This window comes from Periplaneta americana, chromosome 15, assembly GCF_040183065.1.
Source record: "Periplaneta americana isolate PAMFEO1 chromosome 15, P.americana_PAMFEO1_priV1, whole genome shotgun sequence".
NCBI lineage: Eukaryota > Metazoa > Arthropoda > Insecta > Blattodea > Blattidae > Periplaneta > Periplaneta americana.
Genome location: NC_091131.1, coordinates 64206728 through 64225007, shown reverse-complemented (window position 1 = coordinate 64225007; position 18280 = coordinate 64206728). Strand labels below are relative to the sequence as shown.

Sequence of the window (18280 nt, the reverse complement as noted above, 5' to 3'; positions counted from 1 at the left end):
TGCCGCAAAGAGAAACGTAACCATGTCATTCAGGCACTACCATATGGTGGTAGATGAAAAAAACGCACTGTCCGATACTACCCGATGTCCGATACTACCCGACTCTCCCCTAATGGTCAGCACGTCTGGGCATGAAATGAGCAGACCCGGGTTCAATTCCTGGTTAGGACAAGTCACATGGTTGGTGGTTTTCCGGGGTTTTTCCTCAACCAATTGAAGCAGAATTGCTGGGTAATTTTCAGTGTTGGACCTCAAACTCATTTCACCATCATTAATTCACATATCATCATCATCATCATCATCATCATCATCATCATCGTCCATACAATAGATCGGGTTAAGTTCACGATGCGGCGTGCTATATTTATACAGGAGCGCAACCTTTCGGCTACCCAATCAACACAGAATAGAAGTGGTAAGCACAATAATCATCAAGCCTTCGGGTCTCTCCTCCGAACAAGAGGAAAAAAAAAAAAGAATAATTTTTTAAAAAATAAATCTTATGGTCTGTTCGGTGTTATGGTGTTAGCAAAGTGTCTATAATGACATGTGACTCCTAGGATGCGAAATTTTGGTATTAATAAATCTGCCAGCAGAAAATTGTTGTTAATCTCATTTTCATTACAATTGAACTTTAAGGAGAGGGGATGGTACAATGTGATTTTTTTTCTAATTCATGCATTTTTCCTTTCTTTCTTTCTCTCTTTTTTTTATATGTCGAAATATCATTGGTGGAATAACTTGAATTCAAGAACAGTTTCTGAAGAAAAAATCCTGGATACAGTAATTCACTAAAATTGAAATATGTCAGTCACTTATAAGAGAAATTCGAAATTTCTTTGACATTTTCTCCTAAAAGCACGTTCTTAAGAAGTATCAAGGGATATTTCTCAAATGCTCAATATAACACATTTCTATTCCAGAGGAAAGTGTCCTAACAGCCTAACGAACGTTTGTTCCAAATAATTATCATGCATGTAGCACTAACAGTTCCGAAGATATATAACTTCTTGTGTGAGGATAAAGCAAAACATGAAAGTTACGGGAAATTGCAATCAAAGTTTGACATTTCAAAACTCTGTGCACCAGAATCTTAAAAATTGTGGCATAACAGCTAACAAGGTCATAAATGGGTAATAAATGTTATACAATACATTTTTCACATATCAAAGATTATTTTAAAGCAACATTTTTATTTTAAAAATGTACTGGTTTTCTACCATATACTTCACCACCCTTTTCTCTTGAAAACCCTCTGCACCAGAGCTTTAATAATAGTGTCTTTACAGCTGACAAGGGCATAAATGCGCACTCAATTTTATGTAATATATTTTTCATACATCGAAATGTATTTTAAAGCAATTTTTTTTAATTCACTATTTTCCACCATATTAAAACCATCCTCTCCGCTCAAAATCAGTGTTATTTTCTGGCGTTAGCACTGCCTATATTAACTATATGCGGTTGCTGGGATAGAACATCTTGATAGCACCAGAAATTGCGTTGAGGAATTGCTGTTAAGTCGTTTTTAATTTCTGTCAAACTTTGTAGTGTCTCTGGTATGGAGTTATCACTACTGTTCACTATACTAGTCTAATTGGTTGCTTGATAACACTAGAACTAACACAAGAAAGTCGCTGTTGAGTTCATTTCAATTAGAACTGAATCTCAATCGTCACTCACCTCGGTGTGGACAGCGCCGGGCGGCCGCACGTCGCACATGTTCGCTGCACTACGCCAGCATGCCGACTGCCAGAGAGCCAGTCTTCTTCTCTTCTCGTCTCGAGGTCTCGCCTTGCGAAGGTCGCCCGCGCAGCTGCACGTTCCTACCGCTGCTGCGCCACCGTCTGGCGCACCATATTACTATGTCACTGTTTTGACGGAATTGTTTTCGCAAATCGAGCTGTCAGATACAGCTCCCTGTGAAGCTGATTTGAAAAAATGTCAAGGAAAAATTGTTCCGGGGCCGGATATCGAACCCGTGACCCTTATTTTTCAAGTCACACAGAGTTTGTGTGCACTCAATGTTAAATGTTTGACTGTTGTCCATTTTGAAGTATGTGGATATACTTAAAAGGGAAAAATTGGCTGCGTTCAGCCGGGACAGCGCTAATTCAGCTATTCATTGTTGCTGAGTTACAGCAGCTGTGAGGTCCTGAACGACCATTGCAAAATGTCCGCTGTGTTTACAAAGAAGCACGCTGCTATTGTTCCGTCTACTCCGGAATATATGATACCATTGGTTGTTGCTTACCCCCTCCTATTTCGCTGGCTAGCAGCAGGCTTGCAGCGAAAACAATTTTGCTACGAAAAATGGCGCCCGCTATTTCAGCGCTGTCGGCCAGCAAGGCGTTCAGTGCTGTCGCTATTTCAGCGCTATCCCGGCTGAACGCAGCCATTGAGTCCGTGTCTGGTAGAGTTCCGGGGTAGCTGAGTCGGTAGAGCGTTGGTGCGCTTAGCCATAGGTCCCGGAATTGCTTTCATCTCCCATAGAGAGAATAATCCGTCCGTCTGTCTATCTGTATGCAATTTTTGCTACGGCCCAAACTGAGGCGCACAATGTCCCATTCTGCTTATCTCTGTGTTTCAGTAGTTGTCTCCGCTCTCAGATAGGGAGAAGAAAAAAATGAACAGCACCGTTTGTGAGCCATAGCTGTACTATACATTTACGTAAACACTGCTGTCTCAAGAGAGTCTAGCAGAAGCAGATATACCGTGACCTACCACAATTGCAACGGCACCACAGCATTCTAATGTTGAAAATTCAAGACAATCCGTATACACAGGAGCCATGCCGTACATTGGTGATTGATGAGTTGCATAAGTACCGGGCATTAATAGTACACAAAACGTGAACAATTAAAACAAATTAATGTGTCTTACATACGATTGTAAAACGTAACACGCAACATATGGTCTTTTCCTACCAATTGTTACCTTCTGTGGAAGTGTTATGGTAATTGGAGGCGGGAATGTGACAGAGTTCCCTTGTCAGAAAGTAATCAAGAGGGATTCGAAGCCACGCTGGAGCGCAGTCCACTGATCATGAGTTCCACCCCACCTGTTGGAGGTCATTCGTCGATCATATCTTGTGACCGAGCAATCCTAGATGTTCGCACATTAAATTTCTGAATTTGTAGACCTATGCAACAATTCATTACAGGAAAAATGAAAATGCTATTTTTCAGGTAGGTTAGTTATGATAAAAGAACTTGTAGTATTAAGAGAAGAGCTAGATACGCGGGATGGAAGGGAACGTAAGATTACATTAATTGACACGACTTATAGATCAAGTCATTATTAGCAAATTTTATATAATAGTGTTTTTGATACGACCAATAATTTATTCAGAATTTTGAGCTTACCGAGAAAATTAAATGCAACATGTAGCAGCGCTGCATAGCATAATAGCAGCACGCACTTCTTCACTTTACTGACCTCGATGCTAGGTCGGAATAGAGTTTTGCTTGCATGTCTTCATCTCATGGGGAATAGAGAATACGAACAAAAGATTGGACTGTTCCTAATCAAAGCAAGACAGTTTAGTACATCGGCTATTGCATTTTATGACACCAACTGACGAAGTGACAATGCTGACTATTGAATTATTCACTTTTATGACTGTTAATAAGTTAAGGTAGGGTATATGATATAATGTGTTTTGTAATACCACTTGCATATTAAAATATGCATGTTTTATGAAGAGGGTTGGATTTTAATCGTAGTTGAGGGAGACGCAATCTACAAAGTAACACGTGTTTTTGAACAGCACGTACTGTTAAATGACTCGTAGACCGGGATGTAAGGGCAAATTCTGATAGTGTAATACATCTGTATATATATTGCTTAATAAAGTCACATATATCTGTAAAACTTTCAGAGAGGTGATCGTATTTCTACCTGATATACCATGGATGCAAACCTGTCACGGCCATGTTAATACAGTTGAGAATGAAATTTTCAATATCTTTTAGGCGAACGATCGAAACCTTTAGGTTTTATGACTAAATTATAATAAAACACAGTATATCCTAAGTAACTTAACCTTTAAATCATAGGAAAAACTCTTATTATAAAACGATATCGCTAATCCGTAATCCAATTTTAACACGATGTATTTTTTTAAATCATTCACAAAGAAACAAAATATTGTTGTACGTTTTGTTTTATCGTACTTATAGGAATAGTACCCTGATAAATCCAATTTCATCCAGTAAATTATTCAAAAGAGAAAACAAAGGAATACCAAATACTGTAAATAAAAGAAGAGAATCTTGCAAAATTATTATGACAAACAAAATTCCATATATCATACTAAATTAAATGATTAAGCGAATATGAAGATTACACTGGAGAGAAGAAAAATATTAAAATAAATTTAAAATAGGTTGGAATGAAGTAATGAAAGAGTTTGAAATTGGTTAGAGTGATTTTAAGATAATTTAGCATGTTATAATAGCAACATTTTGTAGCGAGCAGAGATGCAGACACAAAATCGGAAACGCCCACTAATAAGGGACTAAATCCGCAAAAGGTGTAGGGCAAAATCGAAATACAAGGTAACTTGAGAAATGGGCAAAAATCGGAAAAATCGTACTTTGTGGCAACGTCGCACAAAATATATTTGAGAAGAAACTTGAAGTTGAAGCACGATCTTTTGATGTACTCTTGTTGTGAGAGTGCACTTCCGCATAAATTGAAATATTAAGTCGCCGCAATAAACCCTATACTGTAGAAATACCTCTCCTCTGGAATTCGTTACCTAATGACGTCAGGGACTGCCGGACTTTATCACAATTCAAAATTAAATTGGAAAATTTTGTCTTAGTTAATGTTTTTTAATTTTCTTGATTTGTTATATATTCCTTTATTAATGAATAATTTTTATATTAATAATTTATTTTATGTGTGTATAATTATAGCGTTTTTGGTTAAAATACCGATAGGCATTGCTAGAAGTACTGATTTGTGTTTTTTTTCTTTTTCTTTTTTAATCTAGATTAAAATTGCAAGTTTCTTGTTTATGTTAGTTAATTAGTTAGGATAGAATTAATTATGATACTTAATCACTCATATAAAGTTTGTGTGACTGCAACCTGTGTATATTTTTGTGTGGCTTTACTTTGTTTATAGTGTTTTTTTTCTCTCTCTTTATTTCTTGTGTAGCTTTACTTTGTATATAGCGTATTTTTTTCTGTTTATTTCTATGATTGTATTTGTATTCCTGGTGATGTGGAAGAGAAGACCTGATGGCCTTAACTACACCAGAATAAATAAATAAATAAATTTGTATTCACATAACTTTTCCTTGAAATTCAACTGTGTATTCATATAGGCCTAGCACATAGTAAACTGAAGGATTTATGTAATAAAATAGACTTTTAAAATATCGATGAAAACTCTCAGCTCCATATGGACAACGTGGCCCACCGAAGTGGTGTGCAGCTAGAAAACGGGTCACAGTCCTGCCATCTATCCGCAATATGTGGAACCCGAATCACGTAAAGTGAAGTGGGTCGGCATTAGATAGGATAGTATTGTCGGACCATCGGATCTATGACCCTTCAGCGCTGTCGTCGTTCTTGGAAAAGTTAACGCCTCTACTCACCCCATTCCACCCTTTTTCTGTCCCAGTATGTCAAACAGCAGGCCACGAAACTTGCCGAATAGGGATGTTGCCAAACTTCCGTCAAACAGTGTCATGTCTCTTGAATATTGCTTATAATAATGTAAGGTTAATTGTTACTTATTCATAATTTAATTTAAGTAGGTCTAATGACGCGGATTGATTTATGCAAAATGCTATTACTTGCTTAATAATACTTCTTTCACCACTCCGTGCTACAGTATTCATGTTGAGTTGACAACACTGGACTGCAAGTGCAAATAAACTGTCCCGCAAGAAGGCTCAAAATTGTGAGTAGTGGGGGAGAGAAAGAGAGAGGGATAGAAAAAAGAGAAATAGGAATACAGAGAGAGAAATGAATTGCCGAAGCTGAAAAGGAATTAATGTTCAGTTCACATATCTTACGGGGGCACAGATCCGATGGTCGGACTATACATACATAAATACTCTCAGCTCCATTTGTTATTCTTGGTAAGGTTGTAGGGGAGGGAGATGATTCCTACAAACGAGGAGGAAACACAGATTCAGTGTCGATATAGGCTAATAGCGCAGAATATAGTCTGAAAAATAATTATTTCCGTACAGTTTTAACAGTAGTGCATTGCCAATGTTATCGCTTTCAAATGATCGCTGTTTCCGACGTTTAAAACTATTTTTAAAAATGCAATCATTACCTTCATTCATTGAAGATTTTATAAAATGCATTTACATACACATCATCATCATCATTATCATCATCGGCGCTACAGCCCGTTATGAGCCCTGCCTCCCTCAGTAGGCGTTGCCATCTGTCTCTGTCCTGTGCAACAGATCTCCCTATATCCCAATCTTACAAGATCCTCCTCCACTCCGTCATTCCATCGCAGATGTGGTCGTCCTCGTCTCCTTTAGCCTCCGAGGTTTGTGAGAATTCTTTTACAAGGTTCTGATGCATCCATTCTCATTACATGTCCCACCCACCTCAATCTATTGGTTTTAATTATATTTATTATATTGGGCTCTTTAAACATGTTATATAATTTCCCATTATATCTTTTTCTCCATAATTCATTTTCAAAAACTGGACCATATATTCTTCGAAGAATCTTTCTTTAAAAAATTGCAAGTCTTCTCTCGTAATTCTTAGAAATAGTCCATGTTTCTGAAGCATATATCAGGGTTGATCTCAAAAGTGTTTTGTATAAGGTGCTTTTTTGTTTTCTGTGTAAGGGCATGTGATTTAAAATATTTCTTTAGTCCAAAATAAGCTCTATTCCCACATACCAACCTGTTTGAGATTTCCTTAGACATGTTATTGTCATTTGTAACCAAGAATCCGAGGTATTTAAATTTGTCGACCCTTTCGAATTTATAATTCTCTATCTGTATACTGTCTGCTTTACCACCAGTTGCCACCATGTACTTGGTTTTTACCTCGTTGATAACCATTCCCATTTCTTTACCTGATTTTTCAAGAGCTAGAAATGCTTCTTCCACATATTTTAAGGATCTACCGATGATGACTATGTCGTCCGCAAATGACATTACCTGGGTTGATTTATAAAAAACAAAAATATTACTTCCGACTTGTACTCCAGACTTCCGAATCACATTTTCTAAGGCAATATTAAAGAGAAGACATGCCAATGCATCTCCATGATGAATCCCATTATATGTTAAAAATGATCTTGACAGGTGTGACTGTATTTTAACCTTATTCTTTGTATTTTCCGTCATTAGCTTTACCATATTGATCAGTTCTGATGGAATGTTTAATTCTTCCGTTGAACCATATAATTCTTTCTATTGTTACTGTCGTATTCACATTTAAAATCTATAAAAAGTAAATGAGTCGTAACATTAAATTTTTTCTAAAATTTGCCGTAGAGTAAAAATATGGTTAATAGTTGATTTACATAAACAAGTAACACTAAAATCAAAGCAAAAGATACGACGAAGTTACTGACATTTGACCGGAACAAGTCGAGAGATCGAAGTAACACATTTTTATCTGCTTGCTAGATGGTACGAACTCAGTCTATACAGCGTTGTCACATCCTTTTCTAGAGCTAGTAAACGTTTAGCAATTTTTGTCAATTTTTACGGTTGTGGGGATTGTTATCTCTTTGAGGTTTTGCGGATATAGATATTACTGACCAGAAAATGTTTAAATAAATCTAGGCCTTAATAGGGGAGAAGGAAGACGAGGGGAAGAAGGTAGGAAATTAAGTACAGTAGAGAAGGCGAGACCTGTCCACATGTGACCTTATCATGTACCATGGCTATATTACCAATATGTACAGAGGGGGAAGATAGGTTTTAATCTGAGATGAACTTCCGTGTCAGTAGATTCGTACAATAATATTAACCATCATGAAATAAACCCTCTTTCTGATAGCTCATTATTTCCCCTATCGCACAGCTCACATGCCAGGTCTCGCCTCCCAATCTGTAAGCGCTTTCATAAAAATTTAAAAAATCTTTATATTTCAACTGTTCAGAGTAGTGTATTTTCATTTGTACACATAAATACATAACAAATTCTACTTCGCATGGTTCACAGACTTTAGCAATCAGTGGCGACTCATCTGTCGAGGAATAGACTATTACAATTGTTTGGACCAATTACAACAATCTATTCCTCACATGATGACAAAGTTACATTCCAATTTTTAAAATGTCGAATCTTTTCTCATTGCATCATCATTATGTTCATATTCCTGAGAGCTCATACCAGACCTTGAGTCTTACAATGGAAGTTCGTGATTGGTGTGGTGGTTGCAGGTCTTGTGACGTCATAGCCGATAGTTTGAGATACGTCTTTCAGACATCCCAGACACTGCACAACACATTTCACTTATAATCAAGTCGTAAGAGTGACGGAGATAGTTCTGTAGCCTACATAATGCGGGCAATGTAATAAATATTATGATGTGGTGCGTGCTGACAACCTTAAAGTGGGGCCTCCTTGTTCAAAAGCGTTTGCAGGTATATTTGCGAGATACGAGAAGTCATGCAATTTACGGACGCAAAATATTAGAGGAAATGAACAGTATTGTAATTTTTAATATGAAAGTTATTTACGAATATAAATTCAAGAATAATATTTTCTAATTGCGTTACAAAACAACAAATTACTTTTCAACTTAATAAATACGTAAAACACGGAGTAAATGAGTCGAAGTTGCTATCTCAGCCAGCAAGAACAATTTGCATTCAAACATAATTGCTGATGCGGAATTCAGCGAAATGTGCTTGTCATTGAAATGGCCTGGATAGCAAGAGATGTTGCACTCTGAATCCTTCCTTTCTGACTTTTCGTCGTAATTTACAGGTTGTCAGTAATAAAATGTTCGCGAATAAAGTTTTAGAAGACTTGGTTAATGCCCTCTGAAGTGCTATTTCGATAAACCTGTAACCAGGATATTTCTTGAATTTGTGACATTAGTTGCATTATGAATGGTGAGAAGGTTCATAAAATTGTATTTGTTTTTAAATAACGTGGTTAATAAAGCTATGGGAGAAATTAATATCTCCAATCTCCGTACTGTAGACTCTTTCCTTAGCAGTTCATCTTCGCAATCAAGCCATTACTAAAATTGCTCACACCTTAACGAGGTGCTGATTTGGGCCCGAAAGTAACTTCACTTGGCTTTCACTGTTGTCACGTGGAGTTGACGATGTAGGAGATCCAGTCGACGGTGTGCGCCACCCTGTGGTAGATGCCTGGCTGACCTCGCTGGGCACACGAGTAGCCGGCCGACACGATGCCGATGAGGTACCACCGCCCCGCCTTCTCCATCATGAGAGGGCCCCCCGAGTCTCCCTGACAGGAGTCCTTGCCTCCGCCCCGATAGCCCGCGCACATCATCTCTTCATAAATGACAACGTTTATGCCGTTAGACTTGTGCCATCGCTCGCACAAGCGGTTGTCTATGACGGGCACGTCTACGGCTTGCAGGGTCTTGGGGCGCAGTCTGGAGCCCGCCTGGAGAGCGCCCCAGCCCGCCGCCCAGCCGTACTGCCCCAGGAAGTCCTCGTTCTTCTCGGGCAGGCAGATGGGGGCGATGTGGGGCATGTACTGCACCGGGCGGTCCAGGCGCAGCACCGCCACGTCGAAGCGGTCCGCCTGCGGCGTGAACTTGAAGTACGGGTGCACGCGGATCTCGCGCACCCCGAACGTGTAGGCCGGCAAGGGCTCCACCGCCGAGTTGATGACGTAGTCCCCCAGCGTCACCTGGACCTGTCGGGCGGACGCCCTGCGCGAAATAGACACAACTTTCAACCAACCGTTAACATCTCCCCACTCACTCACTCACTCACTCACTCACTCACTCACTCACTCACTCACTCACTCACTCACTCACTCACTGATTCACTCACTCACAAACCAGCTCATACAATGACTCACAAAATAAGTAGGTTATACACTAACTTACAAACTAAGCAGCTTAGTCACTCACTGACTTAAAAGCTAACCAGCTCATTCACTAGTTCTTTAACTAACCAACTCACTTATGAACTCACAAATTAACCATCAGACTTACTAACCTACAAACTAACCAGCTCACTCACTAACTTACTTACAATGCAACTAGCTTACTAACTTACAAATTAACAAGCTCACTCACCAACTACAATGCAACTAGCTCACTAACTTACAAACTAACAAGTTCACTCACTAATTTACAATGCAACTAGCTCACTAACTTACAAATTAACAAGCTCACTCACTAACTTACAATGCAACTAGCTCACTAACTTACAAACTAACAAGTTCACTCACTAACTTACAATGCAACTAGCTCACTAACTTACTTACAATGAAACTAGCTTACTAACTTACAAATTAACAAGCTCACTCACTAACTTACAATGTAACTAGCTCACTAACTTACAAATTAACAAGCTCACTCTCTAACTTACAATGCAACTAGCTCACTAACTTACAAACTAACAAGTTCACTAACTAACAATGCAACTAACTCACTAACTTAGTTACAATGCAACTAGCTCACTAAAGTACAAATTAATAAGCTCACTCATTAACCCACAAAGTAATCAACTCACAAACTAACTAGCTGACTCACTCGCTAACCCACAAACTAACCAGCTCACTCACAAATTAACCATATGACTCATTAACTTACAAACTAACCAGCTCACTCATTAACTTACAAAGCCACCAATTCACTAACTTACAAATTAACCTTTTACTCTCGAAATAACCAGTTCACTCACAAACTAACCAGCTCACACACTTACTCTAAAACTAACCAGCTGACCCATTCTCAAACGAACCAGCTGGCTCACTCACTCAATCTCAAACTAACCAGCTGACTCACTCACTCACTCTCAAACTAACCAGCCGACTCACTCACTCTCAAACTGACCACGTCTCTGACTGACTCACTTACTCAGTTTCAAACTAACCAGTCAAGTCACTCACTGTACCGCTCGGTCTAGTTTAGTGATACTCTCTCATACTCCACCTTATTGACTCACTCACCTGGCGACACAGTGCCCCGCTGTGACCACGTGGTATCGGTTCACGAGGGACCCACCGCAGCGACTGGATCCGATGCGAATGTAAGCCTGAGGAGAAAGAGAGGAAGAAAGAGACAAAAAAAGAGGGCTGAGAGAGAGAGACTTTGTGATAAGCAACAACGCTTTGCTATTGTTTGTGACGTACCTGCCAGGGAAAGCTTCCAAACCCGGCTTCGTCCCCCCCAACAATGCGACGCTGTGCCCCCAGGCTAGGCCCCAGCTTGCCGATAGAAACCCCGCATCCTGCGTAAAACAAAAGAAACTAGATATGTGCCGAAGGTCCTGTTCAAAAGATGTGTGAGATTGAAGTTACTAGGAAGTATAAAACAAAAGAATAGCTCTATACATGTGCTCAGACTGGAATTTATGAAGATTGAAAAAGCTTAGCCATGCTACTATAGAGATTTGCATAGAATTACTCTGTTTTATGGTTGATACAGCTCGTAAAGTGGATACAATATCAGTTGAGTGAAATATATTCAGTGTTGATGGATTCTGTTCCTATAAGAGAACAACCTCTGTTACCTTCATATAATTTGGTGTGTAATTGTTTAGATGTATCTTACCACAGCGTAGTCCGAATTCCCTATTAAGTTTTATTCTTTGACTTACGTCTATTCTAGAGAATCTTCCTCCTAAAATTTCCTGAGTATACTAGTAACTACGTATTGCATGAGTTACTTAAGAATTTTAATACAATCCAATAATTTTCTGTGGTTCTTCAATTAGTTGCAGTCCAAAGTAAAGGTGTATAGGAAGCTCGGTAAAAAAATACGTGTTAAACAAATAATACTAGAATTATGTAAACTATAAATTCAGAATTTTCAGATTGTTTTATATCCACGAAGTTTTGTTTTTATTCTGCAAATGAATACGAATTCAAATTCTGTAAATTCTGACGAGACCAAGTCACATTTGTGATTAATCAAGGTATGTTGAAACTATTTTCTTTGGTTAACTGACTGCCCTTTCCCCTACTAATATTTAACAATTATTTGCCGTCAACCCGTTATACAAGGGTCATTTCATAAATAATACACAGGTTGACAGAACTGTGAAGTGAATGACGCTGACCAATGGAAATTACGTCAGTAGTAGTTGAAAGATTGAGGAAAAAGCACGTGTGTTCGTTTCGTCCATAGCATACTCTGTGTTTAGGTAACGAGAGCTAGAAATGGAGCCTACACGTGTCTCGGGTCCTATGCGGGATGTTACTCTTACACAGTTGTGAGGATTAGAGCATTATAGTTTGTATGCGAAGTAACCGACTACATTACAACTAATGAAATCGATGTCGACATGGTGATCAATACGGATCAAAGTCGATTTCAGTAATTGTGTTCGACACTTTATGGTTGCAAACATTATAGGCGCGCTCCACTTTTATGAACCATGTTATAAGGGTTACTGACGATTGTGAAATGCCGCACTTCGCACCAGTTACTTTGGTTTTATGCTTGTTCACCCCAAAAAGTTTCGTGACGATTATCGTCGGGAGGTCTAAAGCCTTCCGTTGTAAAATAGAGAAATTTAATATATCTAACCTTGCGCTGAAATCTCCAAGAAATTGGTAGCCCAATTTTGAGTGCACAAAGAAATGCAGGGTTCTATTAAACTGAAAAGAAGTGGTACGTGAATCACTCGGGATATATAGGCCTACACTTACACATAACATTATTTGATTCCAATATATTTGAAACCAATTTTCATATAAGCTATATGAAACTATGACTGTAGTTAGTTTAGTATAGGTTATGAGAGAAATTATGTTAAATATTTGTAAATAAATAAAACGATGTAACCATAAACCTAACGTAGGATTATTTAACATTAAAAACGATTAAACTGACAAAATGTTGAATAAGAATTCGATCTTCCAATTCATACACACTACTCAGGGCTTATATCAGTCAGGTAGCCCAACTGATGTTGAAAAATAATGATGTGATCCTCTTCCATATTTTCTGAAATGAAAACAGCACACTATCTTAAGTCTAAGCCTGCACTGGATTCTATTGTTGAAATCCGATAATCTCATGAAGACACCTTGCTTTCATCCACGGCCATTCTTTCTATGAAATATATAAAAATAGAAGAGTAATCCAGTTGTATAGAAAAGTTACCCGGAACTTCTTAAAGAAGTTTTTTTACTTGATTATTTAACGAAGCTATATCAACTACGAGGTTATTTAGCGTCGATGAAATTGGTGATATTGAGATTATATTTGGCGAGATGAAGTCGAGAATTCGCCACAGATTACCTAACATTTGCCTTACGGTTTGGGGAAAACCTCGGAAAAAACCCAACCAGGTAATCAGCCCAAGCGGGAATCGTTGTTGTTTGGACATTCCCTAATTTATCTGCCAGAAAATTACTTTTGTGCGAGATCGTGCGTATTTGCTTGGTTTCCGCACAAAACCAATCCGCGGTAAGTCTAAAATTCCACATTCAGTATTCCCAACCTAACACACGTAACAATTTCCCTCTTCTTACCGCTTAAGTGACATATTCATTTTACTGCTTTAGGCTTTTAACATATTATTTTTTAGAGACGTTCAATATAGTAATAATTATAAATTGGAAACTTACCACTGCAATTTAACCTAAATTGCACTGTTAATTATTGTTTTTAAATATTTGCAAAAATTAAGTAAACTCTAAATCATTACATAACCTTACCGTTTCTTTTAAGTTCGCATTTATAGACTGGGGGGGGGGAAGACAGACGTATATCACGGCCTGCTGGAGTATAGTAAACACAGAAAACATTTTAAAGCAACAATGTTGAAGATAGATATTTTTGTTTTGCAAATTTGCCGTCATTGAACAGAAACCAAGATGGAGATTTCATTGCAACTAATTATAAATTCCTCCTTCAGGTATGTAATAAACGATCTTCGCACAAAATAATGTACGATGCACGAGCGGTATGTTTTCTTTCAATTCTTGGAAATTAAAAAAGCTCAACTACGTTTCGCTTTTTCAAACTTTTCCTTGAACATGAAAACTTCAATATACCGCTCTTGTAACGCATATTACTAATTTTAACTGCCAGAATGAAATCAATGCATTTTTAGTTATTCACGGAAAAAAAATTACTCTAGAGTTTTCACAACTCCGGCGGAGCTAATCTTCTAATCTTGGGCTTACTTGTTTCAACCTGAGCAGACCATAGGAATCTGAAATCACGAATTAATGTTAAAACTACGCCTTTTCGTAGATTAATATTTTAAATGAAGAGTAATTTTTTTTTGCAGTTGTTACACGTACGTGAAAAATATGTCATTCAGATCACCCTTCTTATAGTTTTTGTCGGACAACGATTAACAGTCATTCATTTTGACACAAACAAAACTTATATTGAAAGTTGGCGTGAGCTTCCGCTGCTGCTGTTCATGTGTTGTGAGTTTCTGGGCTTCTGCCGCGTCGTCTCAGTTGCTATAAGTATCCTACAAGGAAAACTCAGCTCGGATTCCTCGCGGCGCTCATGCTATACCCTCTTACCTCCCTGCAGTAGGCGTGAGAGCATGCTGGGGACGGGAACGCGAGACAATCACGCCCGCTGGTTTCTGCGCACTGAGTTTTCCTTGTCGAATGCCACAGCAGTATGGTCGAAACGTCAGCTCCAGCAACTGAGACGATGCCGCAGAAGCCCGGGAACTCACAACCCAAAAACTTACATTAACTTATGCACAACTTGATGTCTGCTTTACACACTGGATTAGCCAGTCGGTTAAGGGGATGTTTTTCTTTAATTATTCGTTGAAACTTTAAAATAATATTGATGAAATGAGTTAGAGGTTACAATAATAAGACCAATGGATTTTCAAACTACATGGCACGATTTTCTGGTGCTTCTTAGGCGGTTTTTTTATAGTAATATAATCTCGAGCCATGTTAACGTACCGTATGCTAGTGATTACTGATTAATTTCTTTATAATTTGAGTTTATTTTTTCTCTAGATTTCAAGTCTTTAAAATTTGCATGTAAAGGAAGCCATTTTAATATATTTTGAGTTTAATAAAGCAACGAACATTATTAATAAAGAGAATACAAACATCAAAAGTTACGTTTCATTGTCAAACTCTTTTTATAAAGGGGGACTAGGGGAATTTCCGTGGATAGAAGGAATTTGAAAATAATTGAATTAAACGTTTTACAGTGCTAAATATATTCTTTGGTTCGGAATGTTGGACGTTTATTTAACGGCAGAGAAAAGGTTAAATGTCGCAGAAATGTTCTCTTTTCAAAATCGCTGGAAAGACATAGTATAAGAAACTACTGAAGAAATGAATACATGGCAAGAGCTACAAGTTGGAAATATTATTTAAAGAATTTAAACCTTTCAAATAAAGTGCGAACAGCATATAGAGAGAACGAAAAGAGACAGATATGCAGAAACAAATTTAAATTATAGAGCCATTAGAGAAGAGATCGAGGAGACCAGGCAGAAGATGGATGTGTGTAACTCAACTTACAATTTTTTTTAAAAATAAAACTAATTTAATAAATTAGAAAGCGGAAACAAACATTCAAAAAGATTATTTCTCATAGCTGAATATGATAACATATTTTTTAAATTACTTTCTTCTTTTTCACCATGTATATCTATGTTACATTGCCCATTATTGTAGTTTGTAAAACTATTGTAATGTAGGCCTAATATTTAAAAGCTTTCATAGCATTTGTACAACATAACTCGTACTTCGGAATTGACGCTTTGTGGAGTTTTCTTGTACATTGGTACAGCGTGTGACAAATTATATTGTTATTGTAGCTACTTGTTTGGAATTGCTGTATTTAATAATGAGATGACGGTGATCATGACAAATGAATGTTTGTTATTGATGTCCTAACAATGGGCTGTCACTCTCTCCTCCATGGTTCAGTCATTTCCGAAGTAGCACTAATTCTGATGAGGGGTTACAGAACTACCAAGAGTTGGTTAACATACCAGCGACAGAAGAAGGGCGAGCACTACAGTTAGTCGGTGTCATTGTCTGGTTATGTACAGAGTAAGTCGGTATGTACAGTGCTTATGTACAAACTACAGTCACGGCAGTGTCCTATGTCCCATGCATGCTACATGTCTACTCTACCTGAACTGGAGACAGGAAGAATGCTGTCTGGAAGTGGTGATTACAAGGATTTGTAACAACTTTAGGAGAACTAATGGAAATTACAAGGGTATGTGACAACTTTAGGACAATAATGGTGATTTTTCATTGGGATAGTGTTCCTCTAAATTATTTTCATTGTTGTAAATAGTCCTATGAAGACATTTTCCATCTTGCGGGAATTGAACCTGGGGTTTTCTGGTGAGAAATCAATATTTAATTTGCTGAATGCGACAGCAGCAGATTTATGTTGGCATTATACAGGGTGATTCAAAACCTCTGCGACAAACTCTGACGGGTAATAGATCTAACAATAAGGAACTCTTTTTGTTAAACAACCTATGTCTTTTGACGCTGAAAATGTTTTTGAGCGATCATACGTCAATGTATGTTTGTTGAGATACTGTATTTGTAAGAGACGAGAAGGGTTGTTGTTGTTGTTTGTTTGCGTTTAATGTTCAATACATTTTCCTTTCAGTTCAGTCTAATCATGAGTTGAGATTAGATGTCTGCACTTTTCCCGAGTTGGCCGACATGGTAATGTGTTATGGGAAGGCTCGCGGAAACGGAAGAAGAGCTCTCCACATGTACCAACAGTTTCAAAACAGAAATCACCCTCACCACACAATGTTTGCTCGACTTTATCAGCGCCCTCGAGACGATGGGTCTCTTCGTCCCCGGCGCATTGGTGGAAGACCGAGTAGACATCCATTCTCAATTGATGATTACACTAAACTGAAAGGAAAAGGTCTTGAACATTAAACGTAAACAAACAACAACAACCCTTCTTGTTTCTTACAAACATCTCAACAAAGAAACAAACAAACAGGGGTGAACACATTCGCATAAACATTTTCAACGGTAAATCGACGCGTCAAAATACATAGGTTGTTTAACAAAAAGGGTTCCTTATTGTTAGATCTATCACCCCTCAGAGTTTGTCGCAGAGATTTTGAATCACCCTGTATAATTTAACGACGCTTGCAACTGCAGAGGCAATCAGCGTCCAGGGAATGTTAGTGTAAAGAGAGGATGATCAGCAACAAGTCGGTCGTGGTCTACTCGAAGAAGCTCTTCTTCAGGTATTTGTCTCAAGGAGCCGAGGAAACTCAAACACCTCATCGAGTGCAGCCGGTCTCGGGCATCGAACACCGGGCCTCTGAAGTTCGGGAAGGAATGAACGGATAGTGTTGTGACGTCGGGAGTCGAACCCGGTCTACTTACTGGGGTCATTGGTCACGGGGCCGTAGTCGACGAGGACGCTGGCGTCGTGCTCGCCCTTCTTGGCCGTGTCCTTGGCCGACCGTCGCTGGCAGCAGGCGTACAGGAAGCCGCCGCACGAGCCCTCCAGCAGGCCCGCGGACATCCAGCAGAAGAGGAAGAACTCGCACGAGCCTGTCGCACACAGCGACTGATCCCCCAGCACGGGGAACCCCCCGCCCGGCGCCCTGCCCTCTGGAGCAAACAGCCACGTGACATGAGAAGGGGAAATTGTCAAAAAGAAATGGGAAAGTGAGGAAGGAAGAAGCAGAGAAATAGTGTCAGAGAAATAAAGTAAAAGAGAGGAACAAAAGTAGAAATAATGAAAGAAACGAGGAAGGATGAAGAAAGAAAGGATGGATAGAAGAAAAAATGGAAAGAAAGAGAATATGAAATAAAGTAGAATAAGAAAAAGAGGAAAATGGCTAAAAGCTCAGGATGATTGAGAATAACATTGGAATATCTTAAACGACATTCATTCATTAATATACGTAATATTTCGAGATAAAGAATTTGTAGTCGACAAATCCTCATTTTCTCGAAATATGGCCGTAAAGTTGAGATATTTCTTGGAAGGACGATCTCAGAGAGACAATAATCACCCCCCTAAACTATTAAGCTGCTGTTTGTTTACGGCGATCATCGCCGGGTACACATCAGTGGCGATTGTCGCCTGGAGTTGCTAGCAGTTAAAATGAATGCGCACGGTTTCTTTACAGCGATGATCTCCAACGTAGATCGTTGGACGC

General features: G+C 38.6%; 2 protein-coding genes across 3 annotated transcripts in view; both read right to left on the bottom strand.

Moving 5' to 3' along the window:
• The window catches only part of LOC138715717 (serine protease 33), a 60549-nt gene extending 54846 nt beyond the window's left edge, over positions 1-5703 (bottom strand). Inside the window, exons 1-2 of the mRNA XM_069848773.1 lie at positions 5609-5703; positions 1684-1794 (exon numbers count right to left, since the gene is read on the bottom strand). Of these exons, the coding sequence (XP_069704874.1) occupies positions 1684-1794; positions 5609-5703 (206 nt within the window). The remainder of the gene's footprint in view (positions 1-1683; positions 1795-5608) is intronic.
• A 2390-nt stretch (positions 5704-8093) lies between these two features.
• The window catches only part of LOC138715021 (chymotrypsin-like protease CTRL-1), a 106743-nt gene continuing 96556 nt past the window's right edge, over positions 8094-18280 (bottom strand). Inside the window, exons 6-9 of one of the 2 annotated variants that reach the window (XM_069847418.1) lie at positions 17496-17726; positions 11298-11395; positions 11115-11200; positions 8094-9864 (exon numbers count right to left, since the gene is read on the bottom strand). In XM_069847418.1, the coding sequence (XP_069703519.1) occupies positions 9270-9864; positions 11115-11200; positions 11298-11395; positions 17496-17726 (1010 nt within the window). In that variant the 3' untranslated portion in view covers positions 8094-9269. The remainder of the gene's footprint in view (positions 9865-11114; positions 11201-11297; positions 11396-17495; positions 17727-18280) is intronic. The other variant, XM_069847419.1, reaches the window with a different exon arrangement.